Below are 26,281 nucleotides of genomic sequence, written 5' to 3'. Positions count from 1 at the left end.
TACAAATAGAAAGGCTAAGTGCATAAGAGACCATTCAATTATATATAGCTTGTTAATAGCATGGGACAAATATTAAAAATAATAAGCCCAGATTATCTCCTCTTGCTTCAATATTAAATATTTATTTTAATGAAGGAAAACATGCTAAAAATTGATCAGTGGAAACACAGACTGTAAAGTTTAACCTTTAATTAAAAAAAGATGACATCATTCAAGACTCTCCTTGATAAGGTCAAGAATGCCTCATTGGTATCAGTATCTTCAAATAAGCAGCATAGTTCAAAGGAACTACAAAAACAGAGTGCTGTGTTTAGAGATTTCACTGAATTTGAAAAGCTTAAAATACAACATTCAAAAATCTGTTAAGACTTATATATACATTTAATTGAAATATGATTCAGAAACTGAACAAGTCAGAGACTGCATAATTAAATGGATACAAAATTTAAACAGGATATGCAGCAATGGGAGTGTCAGTAGAAGGTAAATATTTAATCTACTGTGAATATTAGAGAAACCACTTAGGGAAAACTGGTATTTTTTTTGTTTTGTTTTGTTGATATATTACTCCAGTTGCCAAAATGGATACTACATATTGAAATAACTACTGGAAATGTAATCATTCTTACACATCTGGTGGCAAAGCCAGAAATCTCAGCACCTTTGGAAGATTTCACTATAGGATGAAACAAATTTTCACTTTAATTTCTTTCAGTTGTTTTTCTGTTAAGTGTCACCAGGCCTTACATTTCTACAAAATTGCCTTTATATGTATAAAACGGCTGCCAAAATTGGTTTGTTAGATGATTGGCAGGTTAAATTTGGGAGTATGAACCAATGTCAAAAAAGCTCGATATCTTAAAAAAAAATGTAGGCCCCAGCGGTGTGGAGTGGGGAGTTAGACCAGAGCATGGGTCATTCCCCTAACCTGCCTAGAGACAGCAGGCAGTTAACAGGGTCCCTCCAGTGTCCGTGTGGTACAGTGTTCATGTGGTACTCCCTTCCGAGTGTGAGAGATGCGGGGGGAGTCCAGAATTGTGTGATTGTGTGTAAGGGTGCTCACCCCTGTGTGAGAGACAGGAGGTGGGTGGGAACGGATGAGGTGGCTCCCCGTTGACCAGTGATAGAGGCTGAGGGGGGGCACAGGGAGAGTGTGGGGGCATTGGTTAGGCTCCCGCAGCGCCGAGAGCGTGAGCTGGTATGCTGCGGGGTCTACCACTGCCCTGGGGTTGACTGAGTGCTGGAGATGTGTGAGTGGAGGAGAAGACCCTTATTTCCATCCAGGATTCCCGAAAGTCTGGGAGTGGAGGCAACTGGGCCTGGAAATCCTGGGGGCTATAGGGCGGGGTATACTATTGAGGTGGTGATGGGTCAGGGATGTTATGATGGGAACGGGAGGGTGGGCCATCTTCGGGGAAGACGCCCCTGGTGTTTGTTACTGGTGGTGTGTTCCGGCCCTCCGGTTTCAGAACCAGGCCCTGGTCAGTGGATTCTTGAGGGCCCTGGTCTCTGGCTGCTGCTCCTTAACGCCAGGTCTGTTAACAACAAGGCCCCCCTCATATGTGATTTAATCACAGAGGAGGGGCAGACCTGACATGTATCACTGAGACCTGGCTAGGCCCAGAAGGGGAGGTAGCCCTTTCGGAAATGTGCCTGGCTGGGTTTCAGGTGTGGCACCAGCCGAGACACCAGGGCAGGGGAGGAAAGGTGGCTGTTGTCATCCGAGAGTCTCTGGTGGCCTTCAGGGGCCCTGCTCCACAAGTGGCTGGTTGTGAGACCCTGTTTTTCAAGTTGGGCTCCTGAGAACAGTTGGGAGTGTTGCTACTGTACCAGCCTCCCTGCTGCATAGCAACCTCCCTGCCTGAGCTACTGGAGGCTGTCTCTGGGTTGGCAGTGGAGTTCCCTAGACTTATGGTTCTGGGGGACTTCAATCTGCCTTCCCTGGGGTGGGCCTCGGAGGCAGCTCGGGAGGTCATGGCAACCATGGCAGCCATGGGCCTGTCCCAGATTATTTGGGACCTGACTCGAAACAGTGGCCTCACTCTGGACTTGGTTTTCTTGTTGGAGCAGTGGCAATGTAATCTGAGGGGAGAGCCGCATCTGTCCCCATTGTCATGGTCAGATCACGCCCTGGTGACCCTGAGATTCTCCTATGCTGTCCTCCTCCACAGGGAGGCAGGATCTATTCAGCTGGTCCACCCCCGGTGACTGATGGACCCAGTGAGGTTTCAGAGGGAGCTGGGGGTTATACCCGAGGATCTGCTGCATGGTCTAGCAGAGGCCCTGGCTGCTACCTAGAATAGGGAGGTTGCCGGGGCCTTGGACAGGATCGCGCCTATGCAGCCTCTTTTGCCTCATCCAACCTGACACTCCCCATGGTTTACGGAGGAGTTGAGGGTTTTGAAGAGGACTAAGAGATGTCTAGAGCACCACTGGAGGAAGACAAAGACCGAATCCGACCAAACACAGGTTAGAGCCTCTGTTAAGGCCTATCTTGTGGCGGTAAGAGCGGCAAAACACCAATATTTCTCCACTCTTATTGCATCCGCAGAATGCCGCCCAAGGCCCTGTTCAAGTTCACATGTACCCTTGTGGGGATGATGGGCCCAGTGGCCCACCTACAGGGCCATGCAAAAGAGTTTTCTGAGCATCTGCAGGATAAAATCACTCGGATTTGCTCCAAGTTGGATTCCCAAGTGTGAAGCAGGGTCTGTGGAGATGCCAAGGAAACATTCTTGACCGGTTATCTGGGAACAGTTTGATCCTGTTGGACCCGCGGAAGTGGACAGGATCCTCTGGATTGTGAATGCCACCACTTGTCATTTAGATCCATGTCCCTCCTGGGTGGTGAAGGCAGCCCGGGAGGTGACACGTAGTTGGGTCCAAGCGATGGTTAATACACCTTTGGGGGAGGGGATGTTTCCGGCTGCCTTTAAGGAGGCACTGGTGCACCTCCTCCTCAAGAAGCCATCACTGGACCCAACTGTGCTGGACAATTTTTGTCCATTCTCCCACCTCCTCTTTTTAGGGAAGGTGGTTGAGAAGGTGGTAGCGTTGCAACTCCAGAGGATTCTGGATGAAATGGATTATCTGGACCCCTTTCAGTCAGGTTTCAGGCCAGGATATGGGACAGAAACTGCATTGGTCGCACTTATGGATGATCTCTGGCAGGAGCAGGACGGAGGTAGTGCATCTATCCTGGCTCTTCTTGACCTCTCAGCAGCTTTTGATACCATCGACCATGGTATCCTTTTGGGACGACTCAGGAAGTTGTGGGTGGGCGGCGTGGTTCTGTGCTGGTTTGCCTCCTTCCTCCAGGGCCGTTCCCAATCGGTGGTGATTGGGAGTGAGAGATCTGACCCTCGGCCCCTCCATTGTGGGGTGCTGCAGGGTTTGGTTCTCTCTCCTCTCTTATTTAACATCTACATGAAACCACTGGGTGAGATCATCTGTCACCATGGGATAAGGTATCATCGGTATGCTGATGATACTTAATTATACATCTCCATCTCAGGTGAGGTAAGTGATGCTGTGACTGCTCTCTCTCAGTGCCTGGGGGCTGTGGGGGCCTGGATGGGGAACAACAGGCTTCAGCTGAACTCTGGTAAGACGGAGTGGCTGTGGGTTGACGGCTTCTTGGTTTCCGGGAAATTGTCATCTTTAGTTCTGGGTGAGGTTGCACTGCCCCAGACAGACCCGGTGTGTAATCTGGGGGTTCTTCTGGACTCACAGCTCCTGCTTGCAGAGCAGGTGGCAGTCATGGCCAGGAGGGCCTTTGCTCACCTTCAGGTTGTGCGCCAGTTACACCCGTTCCTGGAGCAAGAGGCCCTCCGAACAGTCACCCTTGCCCTCATCATCTCCCATATTGACTACTGCAATGAGTTCTACATGGGGCTACCCTTGAAGAGTATCCGGAAGCTTCATCGGGTCCAGAATGCAGCCATGCAGGTGCCCCTAGATCAGCACATATAACACCTTTACTGCGCGAGCTGCACTAGGTGCCAGTTTGCTTCCAGGTCCAATTCAAGGTGTTGGTTATGACCTTTAAAGCCCTACATGGTATGGGGCCAGGCTACCTGAGGGACCGTCTCATCCCCACAACATCGACTCACCCCACCCAGTCAGGCAGAGAGGGCATGTTACAGACCCCGTCAATAAGAGAATTCCATCTGGCAGGGTCCAGGAAGCGGGCCTTCCCTGCAGTTGCCCCCGCCCTTTGAAACATCTTGCCCCCGGAGGCAGGCACATTCACTTCCGACTTTCAGGAGGGCCCTGAAAACCTGGTTCTGCTGTCTCGCATAGGGCGGGAAGGTGGGCAACCATTCATGGGGTTGGCTCGTGCCTTAGAGCCCCTCCCACCTGATCAGAATTTTTAACCTCTTGGATTTTATACTTATTTATTTGTATTTTATATTTGTAAATTGTTTTTATAAGATCTTAATTGTTTATTATTATAGTCTTAATTTTATTGTAAACTGCCCAGAGTCCCTCTTTTGGGGGAGATGGGCGGTAGCAAAATTTGAATAATAAATAAATAAATAATAAATAAAATGCTGATATTATGTTCAAGCTAATTTAGGAACTGTTTTTGGACTATAATTCTGTATGTAGACTTCTGTTAGGGTTTCTTTCAATGTAAGGTTTTAAAATACTATATTCTGTCTGGTCATAAAATTAAAGATGAAATGCTTCAGATTAGTTAAAAATTCTTGTTAATTCTTATCATTTTGATTGTTAATTCTTACAATTTATGCTGTTTTTGTTCTTCTCTGAGTTGACTTTGCTGTTAGTTCTTAAATTGCTAAACTGTTGCATTATATTTATTTCTGTTCCAATTTAATGATACTTGTAAGAATAGTAGTGGAATTTTTTTTCTCTTAACCTTTAGTAAATTCTTATGTAATTTTCATATTTTGCAAAAACTTTAAGGTTCTTTCCTCCCCATTCTTTCCTTCTTTCCAATTCTTTTTATTTTTCCCTCTTCGTTCTTTAAAAATATTTTTTTAAAAAATAAAGAATAGAATTTAGAGAGCTGCCCAGAGTCACATATGTAAGATGGGTGGCTATATAAATTGAGCAAGTAAGTAAATAAATAAATACGAACAGAGTGGGGAAAAGAAGAAAAGACATTATGTAAACAGAGCTTCCTCATATAACATTATGCAATGATTTCATATTAATATGACATATTTCATAATATTCTATTATACCATCACAATCTCTTATTTTGCCATATGTAGTGCCAAAACATATGCAGTCCAACATACAATATGCAAGCCATGATTATTTAACTATTTTCCATCAGTGTAAATGTAATCTTCAGTAATTTCTAGATGCATGGCAAGGTGTTGAAATGCTAAAATTATAGTTTAAAAATATAAGCAGTGGAATAAATGTACCTTCAGAACCATCTAGTGATCAGTCTTAATGCATATATGTGTAATATATTTAAATTGTAACCCTCCCCTTTTTTTTTTTTTGTAGTTATGGCTTAAAAGTGGACATTTGGGCTGCAGGTGTCATTACATACATACTGTTATGTGGGTTTCCACCATTTCGTAGGTAAGTTGAATCAAATAATAATACATAAAAAGTGTTGTGTTTCTGTCTTAGCCACACTGCTAAGTGTTTTAATTGATAAATATTCTTGCTATTTTCTGTGTCATTAACATTTGTTCAGTTTTCCCAAATTTTGGATAACTGATGATTTTAGTTTATCTCCTACAATTAAAAGTTATTAAGCACCTCACTACACTTCGGATGCTTCTGGAGTGAGAAGATTGGCCAGCTATAAGCTTTTGCCTAGGGGACGCCCGAATGTGTTAACAGCACATTCTTCGACGAGGCTCCTTTTGTGTCCCCCAATTAAAAAAGTGATATTGGTAAAAGGAAGGAATAAGTGAAATTACATTTTAAGCAGACAAACTTAAGGCAAGATGCTGATTTCCTGTTCCTGAATCTCATTTGATGCATTCTGCTGCAAAGTTTGCTAATTAGTGTTAATATCTGAAGAGGTAGATGTTGTACCAGGAATTGGCATTATATGGTCTTATTAAATTTATCCAAAAGATATGAAATTGCCCATTTTTTCATGGTCAAACATTGACAACATAGAACAGTACACATGCTTAGCAGATACAGATCATTAAAAGTAAATAGTTATTTATCCTTCTGTGGGAATTGAATGCTTGAGCTAAATTTAGAATTTAAAAACTCCTATTGACAGTAGGGTGAACTTGGATTAGGCTTCCTGGAGACCACTTTTTAAATTTAGTGTGAAGCTTACCTTAAATGTTAAGTTGTTATGCTTAATGGCTCCTTCCTTCAAAGCTACAGTGAAGATTGTGTGGCTTGGTAAAGTTTAAAACAAAATTTCCTATTGGCAGTAGGATGAATTTTAGGTAGGTTTAAACTTAGTTGAGATCTGTAGTTACATATCTTGTAACAGTTAGGTTCACATTAATCCTCTGTGCATAGCATTAGTCTTTTTATGCTATACTGCAGATTATGAAACAGGGACAAGTTTAGGTTATGAAATTCCTGTTCAGTTTTCAGTAAACTTAGATTTGGGATAGCTTTCCTTCACTTCATTTTACCAATAAGGATAGATTAAGGGTAAGGTTTTTATGCATAGAGGTGGCATTAATTTGTGGATTGTGTAGCCAAACAAGCTTAGACTATAAAGTTCATATTGGCAATAGACTGAACAGGATCAGAATTAGTATCCTGTGAAGTTTATGTTCATTTTAAATCTGAGGATTAGAATTCAATGTAATTGGTTCCTGGAGTCTTAGGTTTCCGATACTGTATGGTTAGTATTTGCCCTAAGTGTTTAGTGCTAATGATTCCCTTTGGGATTTTGGTGTACTTAGGGTTAGGCTATCTTGATATCAGTTGTTAAATGCCACATGGGACTTACTCTTCAGGGACAGGTTTTATGCATACTGGCACTATTTTGCCATGTGGTGCAGATTGCATAATAATGGCAGGTTGAGAGTATAAAATTCCTATCAGCAATATGGTGAACGTGGAATTACAGTTAAGCTCCTGTGAAGTCTATATTAATTTTAATTCTGTGGATTGACTTTAGAGTTCAATTTTATTTGTTCTTCCAGTCTTCGGTTTCTAATGCGGTGAGCATAATGTTTATCTCTCAAGCATTTAAGGTAATAAATAATTCTTGAGATTTTGGTTAATTTAGGATTAGGGTTTCTTGAAATCAATCTTGAAATTTTGTGCTTGGCTTCAGCTTGAAGTTTCATCTTCAACTGTGGCATTAGTTTTGTCCTGTGGTAAAGATTATGTAAGTGAGGTAGATTGAAAATATAAAATTCCTCTTGGCAATAGGGTGAACATAGCTTAAGATACCTTGAGATCTGTGCTGATTTTAAGTCTGAGGACTAGATAGAGTTGGATTTTACATTTTGTGGTAGGCTTAAGATTCTAATATAATGAAGGGTAGCATTATCTTTAATGTTTAGTGTTAAACATTCTTTTTGGGATATTGATGAACGTAATGTTAAGTTTCTTTGAGGTCAATTCTTAAATTCTGTGTGGGGCATATTCTTCAGGTTGATGTTTTATCCTTGGCAATATTAGATTGTCCTGTGAGGTAGATTGCATGATCAGGGCAAATATAGTTTGAAAGTTCGTATTGGCAATAGGGTGAACATTAATGTCTATATTGATTTTAAGTCTGAGAACTAAATTGGATTTTTGTGGTTAATAGTCCTAGCATTCCATGAACTTGTTACTCTTAGGCATATTTAAGACATGTCATATTTAATGTGAAGGTAACTGGAATATAGAGTTTTTCTGTTTTCTGCTAGTCTTATTTTAATTCTACCCTGGAGATGTAACTGCTCTAGTATAGTTTAAAATAGAAATTTGCTATTGTTTATAGGGTCAATGTACGGTTAGTGTTAGGTTTTGTTGAAATCTAAAAGAAAGCAGTCCAGCAGAATAAATTTAACCACAGATCTCAAGTTATTTTAACCCTGTCCATAAATTCTTTCCATTGTAATATATTTTTCAAGTTGAAACTTGTCTTAAGCATACCATCTTAGCTCTATGCTATGTTGCATAAAACTAAAATTACCACTAAACATGAAAACTCATCTTATGGCTAACTCTCTGATTAAATTGAACCACAGATCTCAAGTAATCTTAACCTTAATGTAAGTTCACCCTAAGGATTTTAAGAATTTTTAACCCTGATATTATCCATAAACAAAACCTCCACTGAAATAGAAATTGAAAAATGCCATTAAGCCTAAGCATTCACTGTAAAGCTAATCAACACACTGACAATCAGCATAGACATAAAGAAGATCTAATCCTAACGTTCAGTTCACCTAATGCCTATAAAAAATTTGTCCTAAGTGCTCAATAAGCACCACAGCATGAAGCTAAGATTGCCACTAAGACTAAATATTCACTCAAAAACTATCAAACTAAATTTCACCATAGCTCTCAAATTTTTATTCTAAACTTTACCAAATCACAAGGCTACCACTTTCTGTAAAAATGCATATGCATTTAAGCATAAACATCAAAGAAATTTATTCTTGGACATTTTTTCTCTAAACATGTCAACACACAAACTGCAGCAAAGTATAAAACTAAAATTACCACTAAGCATAACATTTCACCCTAAATTTAAATTTAAATCTCCACCCTAACCCTAATTTTATTTTGGTTTGAAATTTTCTTCAGTGTTAAGATAGCCAGTCATAAACCATATAGTAGTAAAATTCTTTATTTCCTTAAATTCCATTTGGCAGGAAAACCTCTACCCTATATTAGTTCTAGTGATAAAACTAACTTCCTTGAAACAGAGGTGTCGATGAAAAGGATTCAACAGTTACTAAGATGTTCTTCCTAGGAATGAACCTGTTCTTTATTGAGCTGGGTAGTGGGTGGGAAAGAGTTCATTTCCCCTCAGAAATTGGTTGACATTGTATGCACAAGTTGAAAGACTGAAAGACTTGACTTCCCCTTCAATAGGTTGACTTTTTCAGCAGAGAGTTTTAATTTTGAAGTTTGTCATAGATGTAGATGCTTAATTCTTTATTTTCCCATTTTACATACTTGTCCATTATAATCAGCAATTCAATATTCCACTATCTGAGAAATATCTGGGACTGCAGACTAGTCAATAGTAGAGATATTACTAAAGTCTTCCTTAAAGAAATAATTCACAATGAAAATAATAGCAATTGTATGTATTCTCAAATTAAATTAATTTCAGTTTGTATAAAAACTGAAATATAAGTAAAGTATTGCATATCAAACTAATCCTGTAATTTAGCTTTTATAATGAATATCATAGTAAGTATCATAGTAAATTTTTCCTGCTTGGTTTTGATCCACAGTGAGAACAACATTCAAGAAGATCTTTTTGATCAGATATTGGTTGGAAAGCTAGAATTTCCTTCTCCATATTGGGATAACATCACTGACTCTGCTAAGGTACCAGGATGTATTGATAGTGTGAAAGCTGAAAGTATGAAAGCATTTCTGATAAAGCCAGATTGGCCCATCCCTACTGTATTAAGATACTTTCCTCAGTTAGGATCTATAAAACTCAGCCTTTATATACAATCTTGCCAGGATAATTATATGTTGTCCCAATTCATTGTTCTGAGTGGCTGACAGAGTATCTTGTCCTCATTGGTCACATAGAGAATATTTTGAACATGTTTTATTCATTCATTCATTCATTCATTCATTTGTTTGTTTGATTTATATTGCTACCTTTCTCACACAGGTGACGTTGGGTGGTCTATGTGGATTAAAACATGAAACCACAACATATAACCCCTGCACCCAAGGATAAAACAATAACCACACTCACAAAAAACAAAAAAACTACCAATAACAGCAGAGGTCCCCTAACCTCTTGACCCAAACACCCAGGGAAACAGATAGGTCTTCGGTGCCTTATGAAAAGCTAACTGGGATAGGACCATCCAGATCTCTGGGGGTGGAGGGTGCTGCTTCATGGGGCAGGAACTGCCACTGAGAAGGCATGACTGCAGGATCCAACAAGATGACATTTTTTGATGGAAGGGACCTGAATTATGTCTTCTCTGCTAGATCTGATGATGTGAACAGAAACAATGGGAGAGGCAGTCTTGCAAATAGCCTGGCCCTATGCCATGCAGTGCTTTGTAAGTGATAACTAGCATGTTGAAGTGCACCTGGAAGCCTACTAGAAGCCAGTGCAGCTTGTAGAGCAGTGGTGTTGTATGGGTGTAATGAGAAATGTCAAAAAGTGCTCATGCCATTGCTTTCTGGACCAGCTGCAGCTTCTGAGTGCTATTTAAGGACAGCCTCATGTACAGCATGTTACAGTAGTCCAAACAGGAGGTGACGAAGGCTTGAGTCACCATGAGGAAAGCTCCCCAGTCCAGGAATAGACACAGTTGGTACAGAAGAAAAACTTCTGCAAAGGCCCCCTGTCCATGTCTTCCACCTGTTCTTTGAGCAGAAACCCAGAGTCCAGGAGAACCCTCAAATTGCACTCCAACTCTGATTGAGGAAGTGGACCTCCATGCAAAGTTAAAGATGGAAAACCCTTGGAACCAGTGGGCCTTAAAAACTGCAGCCACAGGGTTGAGCCTAAGCCTGTTTTCCCCCACTGAGACCATCACATCATTCAGACACTGGGAAAAGACCTTGATGATATTGCTTGATCATCCCAGGATGGAGACTTACAACTGGATGTGAGCAACATACTTATGATGCCACATCTCATAACAGTGGTTGACCTCACCCAGCAGCGTTATGTAGATGTTAAATGGGAGCAGGAAGAGGGTGAAGCTCTGAGGTACCCCACACAAGGGACTTTGGGATCGACTTTCCCATTGACAATACCAATTGGAACCAACCCTGGAGAAGGGAGGAGAACCCATAGTATAGTGCCTCTCACTCCCAATCCCTTAAAAAAATCCCCACTCCCCATCCCAAGCCCCCCAGAAGTCATCAACAAGTATGATCAATGGTGTCTCAGTACTATAACCAGTCCTGACCCCTGACTGAAAAGGGTACCAATAATTCACTTCTTCCGGTGCCCTCTGGAGCTATAAGCTCAACAATATTCCCTTTGTCCAGATTTACTAGGTCCAGTCATTGAAGGAGAGGGTGGACAATTGCCTTCTTCAAGGTGGATGGAACCACCTTGTCTTGCAGAGAAGCATTCATCATAATATGTGGACCCAACCACATTTTATCTCCTGGGAGATCCTATTCAACCATGAGCGAGAAGGATTTAAGACATAGGTGGCCAAGCTCACAGTTCAGAAGACCTTGTCCACTTCATCTGAGCTAAGAGGGTCAAACTCTTCCCAGATAACAGGCCAAGACAATGCCTAGAATAGTCTTCACAGAGCCTTGCAAGAGTTCCCATGGTCCTTCCTTACCCAGGAGGTACTGGGTTAACCCTAAACAGGGCCATTGGCTGGCTTTCTGCAGATACAATAAGGGCAATAAGAAATAACTATTTTTCACCACTCTTGTTGCCACAAGGTAATCCTTAAGGAAGGCTCCTATCCATGCTCAATCTTGGTTTTCCTCCAGCAGCATTCTAGGCATCTCTTAACGCTGTTTCATCACCTGAAGCACCTCTGGAAACCAGGGGTCCTCTGAGATTCACAAGCATAGAGAAGCCAAATAGGTATGATCTGATCCAAGGGCAAAATTGCCCTCTCATTCCAAGTGGCAACTAAAAGCCTCAGTCAAACCATGTACTACAGCCCCAGAAAAAAACCCAAGCTTCCTCTGGAACCCAGTAGGTTCCATCAGATGCCCCAGGTCGACTATTCAAATGTTGATTGGCTGCTGAATATGGCATGTACTAACTGCCCACTCCAAAATAGAGGCAGCTCTATCAAGAGTCTACAGAGGACTAACAAAATTGAGTTGGTCACATTAGCATAGCTCCCCTAAAGGTTGGGGAGAAGTATAATAAAATATATACAGTTTGCTTTTGTTTTGATTAAGCCAGAAGAGCTGGTTATTTTCCAAAATGTGTATGAGCAATACAAGCTAGCATAAAATATGAGAAGGGAACAAGACAAGACAGGTGCTACATGACCAAGAGTGAAACTTTGTGGTTGTTAGGTCATGGTGGTGCTGATGTAAACTGTGAGTGAGAAATGAGCTATTTGTTGTTGTTTATTCATTTAGTCGCTTCCCACTCTTCATGACTTCATGGATCAGCCCACGCCAGAGCTTTCTGTCGGTCGTCAACACCCCCAGCTCCCACAGGGACAAGTCCGTCACCTCTAGAATATCATCCATCCATCTTGCCCTTGGTCGGCCCCTCTTCTTTTTGCCTTCCACTCTCCCTAGCATCAGCATCTTCTCCAGGCTGTCCTGTCTTCTCATTATGTGGCCAAAGTATTTCAGTTTTGCCTTTAATATCATTCCCTCAAGTGAGCAGTCTGGCTTGATTTCCTGGAGGATGGACTGGTTGGATCTTCTTGCAGTCCAAGGCACTCTCAGAATTTTCCTCCAACACCACAGTTCAAAAGCATCGATCTTCCTTCGCTCAGCTTTCCTTATGGTTCAGCTCTCACAGCCATACGTTACTACGGGGAACACCATTGCTTTAACTATGCGGACCTTTGTTGTCAGTGTGATGTCTCTGCTCTTAACTATTTTATCGAGATTTGTCATTGCTCTTCTCCCAAGGATTAAGCATCTTCTGATTTCCTGACTGCAGTCAGCAACTGCAGTAATCTTTGCACCTAGGAATACAAAGTCTTTCACTGCTTCTACATTTTCTCCCTCTATTTGCCAGTTATCAATCAAGCTGGTTGCCATAATCTTGGTTTTTTTGAGGTTTAGCTGCAAGCCAGCTTTTGCACTTTCTTCTTTCACCTTCATCATAAGGCTCCTCAGTTCCTCTTCACTTTCAGCCATCAAAGTGGTATCATCTGCATATCTGAGATTGTTAATGTTTCTTCCAGAGATTTTAACTCCAGCCTTGGATTCCTCAAGCCCAGCTTGTCGCATGATGTGTTCTGCAAACAAGTTGAATAGGTAGGGTGAGAGTATACAGCCCTGCCATACTCCTTTCCCAATCTTAAACCAGTCCGTTGTTCCGTGGTCTGTTCTTACTGTTGCTACTTGGTCGTTATACAGATTCTTCAGGAGGCATACAAGATGACTTGGTATCCCCATACCACTAAGAACTTGCCACAATTTGTTATGGTCCACACAGTCAAAGGCTTTAGAATAGTCAATAAAACAGAAACAGATGTTTTTCTGAAACTCCCTGGCTTTTTCCATTATCCAGCGGATATTGGCAATTTGGTCTCTAGTTCCTCTGCCTTTTCTAAACCCAGCTTGTACATCTGGCAATTCTCGCTCCATGAAGTGCTGAAGTCTACCTTGCAGGATCTTGAGCATTACCTTACTGGCATGTGAAATGAGTGCCACTGTTCGATAGTTTGAACATTCTTTAGTGTTCCCCTTTTTTGGTATGGGGATATAAGTTGATTTTTTTCCACTCTGATGGCCATTCTTGTGTTTTCCAAATTTGCTGGTATATAGCATGCATTACCTTGACAGCATCATCTTGCATGATTTTGAACAGTTCAGCTGGGATGCCGTCGCCTCCTGCTGCCTTGTTATTAGCAATGCTTCTTAAGGCCCACTCAACCTCACTCTTCAGGATGTCTGGCTCTAGCTCACTGACCACACCGTCAAAGCTATCCCCAATATTGTTATCCTTCCTATACAGGTCTTCTGTATATTCTTGCCACCTTTTCTTGATCTCTTCTTCTTCTGTTAGGTCCTTGCCATCTTTGTTTTTGATCATGCCCATTTTTGCCTGGAATTTACCTCCAATGTTTCTAATTTTCTGGAAGTGGTCTCTTGTCCTTCCTATTCTATTGTCTTCTTCCACTTCCGCGCATTGCTTGTTTAAAAATAATTCCTTATCTCTTCTGGCTAACCTCTGGAATTTTGCATTTAATTGGGCATATCTCCCCCTATCACTGTTGCTTTTTGCTTTCCTTCTTTCTTGGGCTACTTCTAGTGTCTCAGCAGACAGCCATTTTGCCTTATTGGTTTTCTCTTTCTTTGGGATGTATTTTGTTGCCGCCTCCTGAACAATGCTGCGAACTTCTGTCCAGAGTTCTTCCGGGACCCTATCTACTAAGTCTATTAAATCTATTCTTCACCTCCACTGCATATTCCTTAGGAATATTCGTGAGCTCATATCTAGCTAATCGGTGGGTCTTCCCTAATCTCTTTAGTCTGATCCTAAATTGTGCAAGAAGAAGTTCGTGATCTGAACTACAGTCAGCTCCAGGTCTTGTTTTTACTGACTGTACAGATGTGTTTGTTATGCAGAGTGAATTGTCTTGGCAAAATTCTATCAGCCTATGTCCTGCTTCGTTTTGTTCTCCCAGGCCATACTTACCTGTAATTCCAGATGTCATTTGACTGCCCACCTTAGCATTCCAGCCTCCTGTGATGAAAATAACATCTCTTTTAGGCGTGTTGTCCAGTAGGTGCTGCAGATCCTCATAGAACTGCTCTACTTCAGCTTCTTCAGCGTTTGTGGTTGGGGCGTATATTTGGATCACTGTGATGTTAGATGGCTTGCCCTGAATTAGAATTGAGATCATTCTATTGTTTTTTGGATTGTATCCAAGCACTGCTTTCACCACTTTACTATTAATTATGAAGGCTACTCCATTTCTTCTGTGGTCCTCTTGTCCACAGTAGTAGATCTGGTGGTCATTTGATGTGAAGTGGCCCATTCCAGTCCATTTCAGTTCACTGACGCCCAACATGTCTATCTTTAATCTTGACATCTCACTAATAACCACATCCAATTTGCCCTGGCTCATAGATCTTACATTCCAGGTTCCAATGGTTTGTTGATCCTTAGAACATCGGATTCGCCGTTCACCACCAGCACCGTCGGCTGCTAGCCGTCCTTTCGGCTTTGAGCTAGCTGCATCATCACGTCTGGGGCTAGTTGAACTCATCCTCTGTTCCTCCCCAGTAGCATTTTGACCATCTTCCGAGCTGGGGGTCTCATCTTCCGATGGTATACCGACATATCTCTGGTTGTGCTTATCCATTTAGTTTTCACGGCAAGAATACTGGGGTGGGTTGCCATTACCTTCCCCAGGGATCGCATTTAGTCTGACCTCTCTGTCATGACCTTCCCGTCTTGGGTGGCCCTTCACGGTTTAGCTCATGGCAACATTGAGGTGCTCAAGCTCCAGAACCACGACAAGGTAACGATCCTTTGCTGAAGGAAATGAGCTGAGAAAACATAAAATAGCTCACAATTTCTAACATTATGTACTTTAGTTGCATTTATAAATACCCTGCAGCAATTTTACTGTTCTGGGCAAGGCACTAATATCACAATCTTACAAATAAGCTACATTTTTATAAGATTTTTTTTAAAAAAAATATTCTCATGCAATTGTGTGTTCTTACAATTTATGAAAGAGAAACGATTTGCTGCCAGGAAAAAAAACAATCTTTTTTCTTATGTTATAGACACTTGTGCAATCTAGAAAATAAAGTATAGAAACTGCTAATAAAATACTGTTTTCTACCTCTTTACAAAAAGTTGCAGATATAAATAAATGTGTTGTATGTGTGTGTGTAACCTCTTACCACTAAAAATTTGAAAGATTCAGCGAGGATGTGGGAGTTGGAAGAGAATTACACAGGCACTGTGTCCTAACAGCCAGGAAACACACTGAGACAAGGAACTGGTCTCTAATATTTATTGCTAGTACTTAACAGGAATCCTAACAAACTGAAGAAGCGTGGGAAAACCCAGACATATAAACCCCAAGGGTTAAGGCGGTCCCGATCTGTGTCTCTTTGAATGGCTGACCAATTCCTCAGTGCTACGCATGCGCTTGACAGTCTGGATGGGAGCCCCCTGCTCGCCATCCTTACTCATGACACACTGGAAAGAAAAAAAATGATTGCTTTAATGAAGCATAAATCTGGATTGGTGAAATGACACAGGGTAATTTAATTGTGAGACAATGAATATTTATTGTCTCACATAGCATTATACATGCCTCCAGAAGTCACTTCACAAGTAAATAGCAGCCATGAAAATCTACGCTTGGAATATATCTGGATTGTTTGAAATTAGCCAAAGCCTTCCAAAGATGATTGTAGTAGGTGGACTGATTCTTCCTAAATACTTCAGGGATTTTAGGTTGCATCCACAAAGAAAAAGGAACCAACACAGCCTTTCATCAGCAAAGTCAGTACACAACTGTTAATAATGGGACTGCTGCATTCTGAGGCAATCATAATTTTTGAATACCTTTCAAAGGTAATGCACCATGTTGCTCCCCCTGAGGCATTTGTCATCCTTGTCAAGTCTGAGTTTGCTAACAAGAGGTATAGCTGGCATGGAGGCCCTTGCTGGGAGGAGGTATTTCATGACCAAGCCTGTCTCTGCATTCCAGGAACAGTAACAGGTGCAAATCACATTGCGAGCCTCCCGTTTTAAATCAGTTTAAGACAGCAATCCCTTATTCATTTTATCTGACAGTAATACTACTGATGTCACTGGGACTGTATACACCTAAAGGATTACGTCTATACCAAAGCAAGTGAGTGTTAGAATATAATAGTTACAGAGCTGATGTTTGAAGATTTCTAGGCACTCAACACAGCCTTCATGACCAGGATCCTTTAGCCTGGATATTACCTCTAGAGAGAGACCCATTGAGGAAATATGCACAGCTTTTCTTTTCTGAAAATAAAGTAAATGATGGAGTTGTCTGTTTGGAAATCATGACACCAATTAATTAAATAGGAGTAAGAGTACTTATTGACAGTTTTTTTCTACTAGATTGATATACAGACACTTTTCCATTAATAGCAAAAGTTAGCCTAAATTTCAGCATCAGCGGATTGATTTGTAAGTAAATCTATTACTGATTTGTTTAGCCATATAATACAGCTGGATTTTTCTCCCTTTAGGTTTTCTTTCATAAAATAAAATGAAATTTAGCTTCTCTAAGCTTTTAATTAAACACAACAGTAAATGTCCATTTCCTGTTGTACACCTGTAGCAAACCTTGCTTTTTGAGGCTGGAACTGTTCCTTTGCAGATTCAGCTCAACCCACCATTTATCCAACTAATGTGCTTTTGCTAATCTTATTATTATGCATGTGCTGGTGTAAATGCTGTAGTTTTCTCTCAAGGTAATTTACTTCTGAGGAAAGAATTCTTTCTATGCCTATCTCACTTAGGTGTTATTAATAGAAGCACTTTCTGGTTAGAGAGTCTGCTGATTTTCAAATTTATGTTCCCTCATAAAATTAAAAAAAAAAACATACATGAGACTTTAACCAGGGTGCTTGGGAAGGGGCTGAGTTACTAGAGGGGAGATGGAAATGATTATTGAACCCTGACCTGCCATTATAATCTAGTTATGTTCCAGGGCAATGTTATTGTCACATCCTTAAGGAATGAGTGCTTCCCTGCTGTATGCTTTTCTTTTTCACGTAGATTTTTTGTTTAATTTGATGAATAAACAGCCAACATTAATGTTTCTGATGAAAAATCTTTAGACAGAATTTACACTGTCCAAAATGTGTGAAAATTAGGGGAAAATTCTGACAAAAATAGACCCCCTTTTAGAATGATGGAATCATAGAGTTGGAAGGGACTTCAGAAGTCATGTACTTCTATCCTCTACTCAGTGCAGAATTCACTAGAGGATGGCCAGTCTCTATTTGAAACTCCCTGCAAGGGAGAACTCACCACTTCCACATGGCAGCCTGTTCCACAAGGATAGCTCATACAGTCAGGAAATTCTTCCCATTGTCTAGACTAGAACTATTTCCTTGTAGTTTTAAACATCTGCTTCGGGCCCTGTCCTTTGAGGCAATATAGAACAAACACTCTTCTATATGACAAGCCTTCATATCCTTGAGGACTCCTGTCATATCTCCCCTGAGACATCTATGTTAGGCTTATCATACCCAGTTCCTTTAAACTGTATTCTTGGGCTTGGTAGCCTTCCTATGAACTTGCTCACATTTGTCACTGTCCCTTTTAAACTGTGATACCCAGAACTGGAACTGTATTTCAGTGGAGTCTATGCAGAGTAGAGTAGCTTCCATGATAGCTCTTGTCTTTTTAGTAGGTGCTTGACATTGCTGGCTCATGTTTAACTCATGTTTAACTGGTAGTCAACAGGGACACCCAAATCCTTTTTACATTGGAGAGAGAAATCCATATCTCCCCAATCCTGTAACTGTGCCTATTATTTTTCCTACCCAGATGCAGAATTTTACATTTCAGTCCACTGCTCAAGACTGTCTAGATCTTCTTTCTCTCCTCTAAAGTACTAGCCATCTCTCCAGCTTCGTGCCATCGGCAGGCTTAAGAAGCATCCCCTCAATTCTGTCATTCTTCTAATAAAAATGTTGAAGAACGCAGAGCCCAAAATGGAGCCCTGTGGTCCTTCACTCAACACTTCCATCCAAGCTGAAGTTCAGCCATTAACAATCACCCATTGGGTGCACTCATGCAGCCAACCGTGAGTTCATCTAGCAGTAGTATTATCTTTTAGTAGTATTATGTTTTATCATTTCATTAAGGATAAGTTCATAACTTTATTGAAAGCTGTGCTGAGGTCCAACTACATAATGTGTCTGGCAGACTTCTGATAAACCCAGCTAAAAGAATAAGATAAATTTCGTCTGGCATGACTTATTTATGGCAAAGGCATGTTGGCTTTTGTTAACTGTAACATGCTTATGCAAATGTTCACAAACATGCTGTTTAATAATCTTTAAAGGATCTTGCCCAGTAGAGATGTAAAGCTGGCAACTCTGTAATTTCCTGGATCCTCCTTTTTTCTCCTCTTTGAAGATGAAGTGACATTTGCTGTTCTCCAGTCTTCTGGGACCTCTGCATTTTCTAGTAGATTATTGAAAGTAGTTCTGTGATTATCTCTGCTAGTTCCTTCAGTACCATGTGATATAGTCCATATGGTCCTAAAGACCAAAATTTATCCATGTCTGCCTAAGAAGTTTCCTTCTTCCACTATGGCAAAATAATGACAAGACAGAATTTCATTTCCCTTCTGCAGGAAGCAAGCCGTAAAATAAGAATTAAGTTCTGCCTTATCGCTATTGTCATATCTAGTGCCTCTTTCTTTTTGCAACTGATCTACATTCTGGTTGGCTTTTTTTTTTTTTTTTTTTTAACAAAGAGTTTTGTTGCTGTTTTTTATTACTGTTATTTCTTGAAAACCTCAGTAGATTCTCAGACTTTCTGATGTAGTTCCTGTAGATTCTGGAGACTTCATTAGTTAAGTCACCCTCCTCCTATTTCCTACACATGTGCCTTTCTCTCTTTACTATCTAAAGAATTGTGCATATACCCCTGATGGCCTCTACATTTTTCCCGTTTGTGTTTCTTGTAGGAATTTTTGTGACTATGCCTTTACTATCTTGTTTCATAGAATTTCCCATCCTTCTTGGATACTTTTCTTCTTCAGGATATCAAAACACTGACCTGACCTACTTTCTTTCAGAGTTCATCAAAATTTGCATTTCTGAAATCCAGAATACAAATCTGACTGGATGTCATAAATTCATAAATCACACAATCACTTTCACTTCCTCAACCAATTCCTCCCTATTGGAGAGGGTTAGATCTAGGATAGCAGACTCCTGTATTCTTTCCTTCACCTTTTGACAAATGAAGTTATTGAAAAAGAGGACAAGAATTTGTTCGACCTCTGACTCTTGGCAGAGTTAGATTCTCAGCAGATGTCAGAGTAATAGATACCAAGATAATTGAAATCTCCCCATTCTCTCTATTATATGACTGAGAGACTGGACATCTGATGGAAAAAGGCCTCATCCACATTTTCTTCTTGCCTAAGTAGTCTTTAATTAACCCCCACAATAGTATCACATTTGTTTCTCTTTCCTTTTACTCTTACTCAAACACTTTCAGCATTTCATTTTCCAATTCTTGAATTCCTGTGCAGGTATATTTTTTCTTTATGCACTGTACAGTACTCCCAGCCTTTCTAAAGGGGCCCTTTTGAACAGGTTATAATCTTGCAGTGTATCAGTGATGCCTATCAGATTCTGTTTGTTGTCCTGTCTTAGGATCTCTTCATTTTTCTTTATTTCTCATACTCTGTGCATTGGTGTAGAAACATCTGAGATTTTGAGTGGTTGTCTTGGTGTTGTGTCTTGCAAAACTCTGAGTTCCCATCCTAGCCTCATGCTTCTCCCTTTGTGTTCTGCTATATTGACCCAAGTCCTCGGCTGCTTACTCTGTTCTGGGGTTTTGCTACTTCTTTGTTTAATATAAAGTGTATCACACTGAATCTTTTCTTCATCTTCTTGTTGTTTCTCAGGAATTAATTAGTCTGATGTTACAAGTAAATGTGGAAGAACGATATACAGCTGCTCAGATTTTAAACCATCCCTGGGTATCAGTGAGTAAAATACTTTATTATATTACACATTTAAACAACATTTTAAAAGCTCACCTAATGTTGAGCATTAATCCTGTGAAATGGATTAGGTTATGCATCTAAAGCAACTATAGCCACTCCTTGTTTAGCAACTCCTTTAGTTAGCCACCATTTGCAAACATAATGGTAGTAAATGGTAATAAAAAATTCATTTTCCCATCAATACAAGCATTTACAACCAAATTTGATGCCTGACAGCAGAGGCCTTCAGTGTGAAACTGATTAAGGTCTGGTCAGTTTCAAGCAGCAGTGTGAGCCTTCAGTGTGAGCCTGCCAGAGGGTTCTGATCAACTAATTAAGGGCACAGAGCTGAGCTTGTTAACTTGCAGTTAGCACATTTTTAGGGACCTAATACACTGTAGAGAAAAGCAGCTCAAGAAGAGATTGCTTTGTTTAGGCAATCTCTGCTCTGCAAGTGAGGAGGGGAAATGTGTTAAGCCCAGGACACTGTATGAGAGAACTTGATCTGAATGAGATGGCAGCAACCAGTGATCTTCACAGCGTCTCTCTCCCTCCCTCCCTCTCTCTCTCTCTCTCTCTCTCTCTCTCATTTATTCTCTTAGTGACCATTTCGTTTAATAACAAAGTTGTTGGAATGGAATGTATTTACTTACTGTTCTGGCTTTTTTTTTTTTAATGGTTCAACATGCTGATTATAGAAGAGATACAACTTGTTGGTAGCACTTCTTCAAATAACTGAAAAAGATACTGCTTTTGGAAGTATGAAAGAATTTTTATGGCAGATACAAGCTTTCAGCTCAAAAGAAATCTGTTAGGAACTCACTAGATGATCAGTAGAGTTAGTCAGAGCTAGCATGAAAAGAGGGAAAAGAGAGATTCAGGTAAAGGTCTCCAAAATGGGTTTCTTTCTTTGGATGTGCTGACGGCCTATTCATTTATCACGGATCTTCATCTGGGTGTTTGTGTCTAAGCTAGTTTTCCACATTGTTCCAGTGCTTCTTTGTTGAATAACAGTGTTCTTCCCTTCTTTACAAAGGATGATGCCTCTCAAGAAAATAATATGCAAGCTGAAGTAACAGGGAAATTAAAGCAGCACTTTAACAACACACTTCCCAAACAGAATAACCAAAATGCAGGAGTTTCTATTATCATGGTAAGCAAGTGCATCATTTCTACCAATTATTTTACTAAATGAATATTTCCAACTCCTTCTTGAAGAGATGTAATTGTAAAGTTATTTCCTTACAAAGTAACAGTGTATATTTTATGGCTGTGTCAATGTCTTCCTGTGCAATGGATGCATTTTTAAGAAAATTTAAACATTTGACAAAACTCAAATCTCCTCTGAGATTTTCTGTTTAAAATTTGTTTAATTAAGCCAAAGTAAACAGTGCTACTGTTTACCATACTGTTTACTGATTTGCCATAATTCAGCCTAATCAGTTCCTTTTAATTCTTAGATTTGCACTGGAAAGGATTTGATCTCATGAAATATAGCCTATTGGCAAAGAAGTTCTTAAAGATGCTATTTATGTTAGCAGTCAGTTTTTCTTTGCACTGAATCATTAAAATGCAGCACCGATAGTTATTCCAGGACTGCTAGACGTACTGAGCAAATTCATGCTGAAGAAAACCAGGTTCTGGGGGGTGGAGAAATTTTTATTTTGATCAATTCTCAGTGTCTTCTCACATGTACCAGCTTTAAAAGTAATGTTTTGTTTTAGGATGAAGTAGACTAGTTTGAAAAGCAAAGAAAAATAATTCAGGCTGATTGTGTTGCTTGCATTTCATTTGACAGTTTGACTTGACAGTCTGAGAGACTTCAGAGCTCAATATTTTGTATTTTTGAGACTTTGGATAATCCTGAAGCAAAACCTGGTATAATATCCATTATTAAATAGAGTCATATTAAAATGCTAACTCACAGTTGCTTGCAAATTTGCACATTTGCTTGTTTCTAGTCATAAATATAATTCAGCTTCTGGCTTCTTTTTGATGTGAAGTTTGTTTGTTTGTTTTGTTTTTTTCAAAATTTTCTAGCCTTCTGGCTCTGCTTCTAGGCAATGAAGCGCATCTTAAACACTTGTAATTTTAACTTCCATTTATCCTTTCTTATCTTCTCCCCTGCTGGAAAGGGCTATTATCCCAGGAACTAAATTGTACTATGTAAAATTTACTTCTGTGCCAAAGTGTATCAGACAATTCATCTAGGACTTAGAAGAATGTGAATAGTTTTAACTGTAGAAAGCAGCACTGTGTCTCTCAGCTTGAGGGGCACTCCAGGCATAGCTAAAAGTGGGTGGGGATAGAACCCATTTTAGAAGGATTTTCAGTAATGTCAAGGAGAAAATGAACGCCTAACAAAAAAACAAATGTAAAATTTTGCCCTCAGTTGTGGTGGTCATAAAATAAATGCTGGTAAGCTGTATGTGGCCCCTCAGTCCACTATTTTTGAACCCTTAAGTACCGCCATTTAAAAAAAATATTTTGAGAAGTAAAAGAACAGAGTAATTTTATCAAGAACCCTTTAATCAAATGTTACAGTTGTTCAAAGCCAACCTGTTGCCTGTTCTTCTAAGATGGATATAGTTGCAGGTTGAATTATATTGCTTGGTGCAGGTAAGCCCATTGCTACCTTCATTTCTCATGTGAAGGATATTCGGGTGAAGTACACTTGTTCATTTTCCACCATGTAATCAGAGGAGGTGGGAGAGTACATGGGTGTCACGTGTCATTTTTTAGGCTTTCAAATTTATATACAAAAATGCTGCCAGATTCTGAATACCTGTCATGATATTTTAGCTATCTTCTGCCAAGAACTGTAATTTCTGGATGCTGGTATAAAAGCAATAAGGCATAGTAGAATCCAAGGAATATATCCAAAGGAACTCTGTGGTATCAACAAGTGGGAAATTTTGAAATAAAATTTATTTAGGTTAAGAGCATAACACATGTAATATAAACAAATTACCTCCAATTTATCAAGTGAATGTCAGCTACTTCTGAGCCCATTCACACGAATGTTTTGAATAAAGTTCATTTTCAGTTCAGTTCAGTGAAATGTGCTCAAAAACAGTTATCATTTAATAGAAGAGGAAAAAACACATTTTTAGAAATGGCTTGCAATTTTCTTCTTTTCCTTCTCAGAAAGGTCATGTAAGGAGGGTTTCAGTGCTGCTTTTTGAATATCAAAATGATTTATTTACGTTTGTAAATGTTGCACTGTGATTGGTTCTGCTTCCAGTAAGTCTGGTGTCTGTCCGTTGCTTTCTTCTTTTGCTGCTTCTCCCAATGCCTGCGCTGCTTTCCTCTGAATAGGTCCAAGGCAACGGTATGTACTAACTACAGTGCTTCTTTGCCACAATTTTAAAAAAATTCTTTGGGGTTTGAAAGAAAAGGAGAAGTAACCTTGTAACAATCTCAGACAGGAAAGCTTGTCAAGTGATGCAACACAATCACACAACAAGCTTCCATTGCATTGATATATTTGCACCATTCAACCATTTCAATATTTCATGAGGTTTTCTATTTTTACAGATTCTTTTGACAAGCAAAAAAAGCTATGGGATTTTCCTCTTTCTATTTCTTTCTTTCCTCCTCCCCTCCCTCCCCCCTCCTCCTCCTTTTGCAAAATAGGGCAGCTATAGTTCTGAAACTGTTTGAGAGCTTTTCCTTGGCTGATTTGTGATTCTCAACCTCTATTAGGATGATCATCATATTCTAATGGATTGCATTTCTGTAATCATATTCCTAAAGCAGCCAGCAACTGACCACGCATTCAAAACATTTTTGGGAATCATTAGACCATTGGTCTGCAATCTTCTCAAACAGTGGCCACAATCACTATTTTGCACAATGTCATAGGTGCCAATTGTAAAGGAGAAAAGAGTAATACTTTTATTTTTAGACATTATTTAGGATTTACTGTAGCTCACAAGACATTTGACTTTATTTTTTTTAAATCTGGAGATCAAAGGGAATGTTGTGGGTGCTGCACTGCTTAGCTGTAGGTAAATTATCTGAGCAATGGTTGAATTTTTTAAATATTTCCACATTGTGGTTCTGAACGTGCTCATACAAAAAATGTATCAGGAAAAAAATTATTCTAAATATATACTTATGACCAGCCAAATGCTATTTTCTCTCACTGAGCTAAGGCCCAAAATCTTACAGCTGCCATGAAAGGTATAATACTCGAGAGTCATTATAAAGTAAAATTTCTACTTCAGTTCATTTTTTGTAAAATCATAGTTCTGTGTGTTGCTGTATATTAGCTTAACAAAGCTGCGGGTGCTTGCTTTATGTTCAGCAAATAAATTCATATTAGGTGTTTAGGACTCTAATTATAAAACTAAAGTTCATTCTTAGATTTTTATTTCTAAGCAAACTGGCACAAATGAGAAAAAAAATCAGGTTAATAACATAAACAAGCATTATTATTTAAAGGTCCTATGATGGGTACTTTAAATACATAGATGCCGAACATGTTATTCCCTTTCAGAGTAAGTGCCATAATGCAAAGGAGAAAGAAATAATAAGCAAAAGAAATTAAAGACCTGAGAAGAAAAATACAGCTATATTTATATATTTCACACTAACACCATTTGCCGTACCTCTTTGTACTTTTCTGTCCTTGCAAACCAACCTTGCTTCCATCACATCCACATCCAGTCCCTGATTCATGCCATGCCTTTTGTTCTTTACAGTTCTGCTGTCTCTTTCTAGGACATGAGATTTCATCATTCCCTCCAACTGCAACTTTCTCAGTCTCCCTTTCCTTTCCACCTGTTCACTCTTCTCTCATCTATTGTTTTTGATTGGATCTCCAGTCACCCTTGCTGTAGAACCACCTACACTGTCTCTTATTGGTTCCTATTGGCCTCTCAGTTTTGTATCCAATCTAATTTATTCCTCAGCCATTCATTCTTGACCAATCTCTTGCTGTTTTACAACACACACATTTTTATGCAACCCATTCCCACTGCAATCACCTTATGTTTATGATAGGAGAATCAGATCTTATCTTTCACTTCCACATAATAAAGTGGGCAGATATATATTTTCCTATAGATTGATTTTTGTTTCTTCCAAAAAACATTCATTACTTACATACTGGATGCTACCTATTATCTTCCTTATCTTCACTTACACATATTTCTCCATTTTCTCATCTTTAATAAACATTCTATCAAAGTACACAAATTAATCTCTTTGCTTTTAGATTTTCACCATTTATTTATACCTTATAATTGTTCACTCCATTTTTTTTCCTGTCAAATACAATTACATTGGCCTTTGGTATGTTGATTTTCAGCTCTATACTCCACGTTGCATTATTATGGCTTATGTAACATTCTCTGTAAACCATTCCAGTTTTTAGCCAACAAGGGATCATTTTCATAAAAAATGCATGCACATTAACATTCCCAACCAACATAATCTCAATATTACCATCACAGTTTCTTAATCATTTGTCTATAAACAAACAACCAAAGGAACGTCATACATCCTTCCCTTTCCCTCCCCTCCCTTCCTTCCTTCTTTCCTTTTTTTTTTTTGCCTTTCAAGTCAGTGTTGACTCCTGGTGACTGCCTGGACAAGTCCTTGTAGTTTTCTTGGCGAGGTTTTTTGGAATTGGTTTGCCATTGCTTCCTTCCTGGGGTTGAGAGAAAGTGACTGGCCCAAGGTCACCCAGCTGGCTTTGTGCCTGAGGCGGTACTAGGATTCATAGTCTCTAGCCCACTGCCTTAACCGCTATACAAAACTGGCTCTCTCTTTTCTTATTACCTGTTAAAATA

At 39.7% G+C, this 26,281-nt stretch overlaps 1 protein-coding gene across 1 annotated transcript in view; it reads left to right on the top strand.

The window, feature by feature from the left end:
- The window catches only part of DCLK2 (doublecortin like kinase 2), a 95,890-nt gene that overhangs the window by 65,611 nt on the left and 3,998 nt on the right, over positions 1-26,281 (top strand). Inside the window, 4 exon segments of the mRNA XM_063310177.1 lie at positions 5,485-5,562; positions 9,375-9,471; positions 20,403-20,483; positions 21,520-21,636. Of these exon segments, the coding sequence (XP_063166247.1) occupies positions 5,485-5,562; positions 9,375-9,471; positions 20,403-20,483; positions 21,520-21,636 (373 nt within the window).

Source organism: Candoia aspera, chromosome 8, assembly GCF_035149785.1.
Source record: "Candoia aspera isolate rCanAsp1 chromosome 8, rCanAsp1.hap2, whole genome shotgun sequence".
NCBI lineage: Eukaryota > Metazoa > Chordata > Lepidosauria > Squamata > Boidae > Candoia > Candoia aspera.
This window is presented reverse-complemented; position numbering and strand designations above follow the sequence as displayed.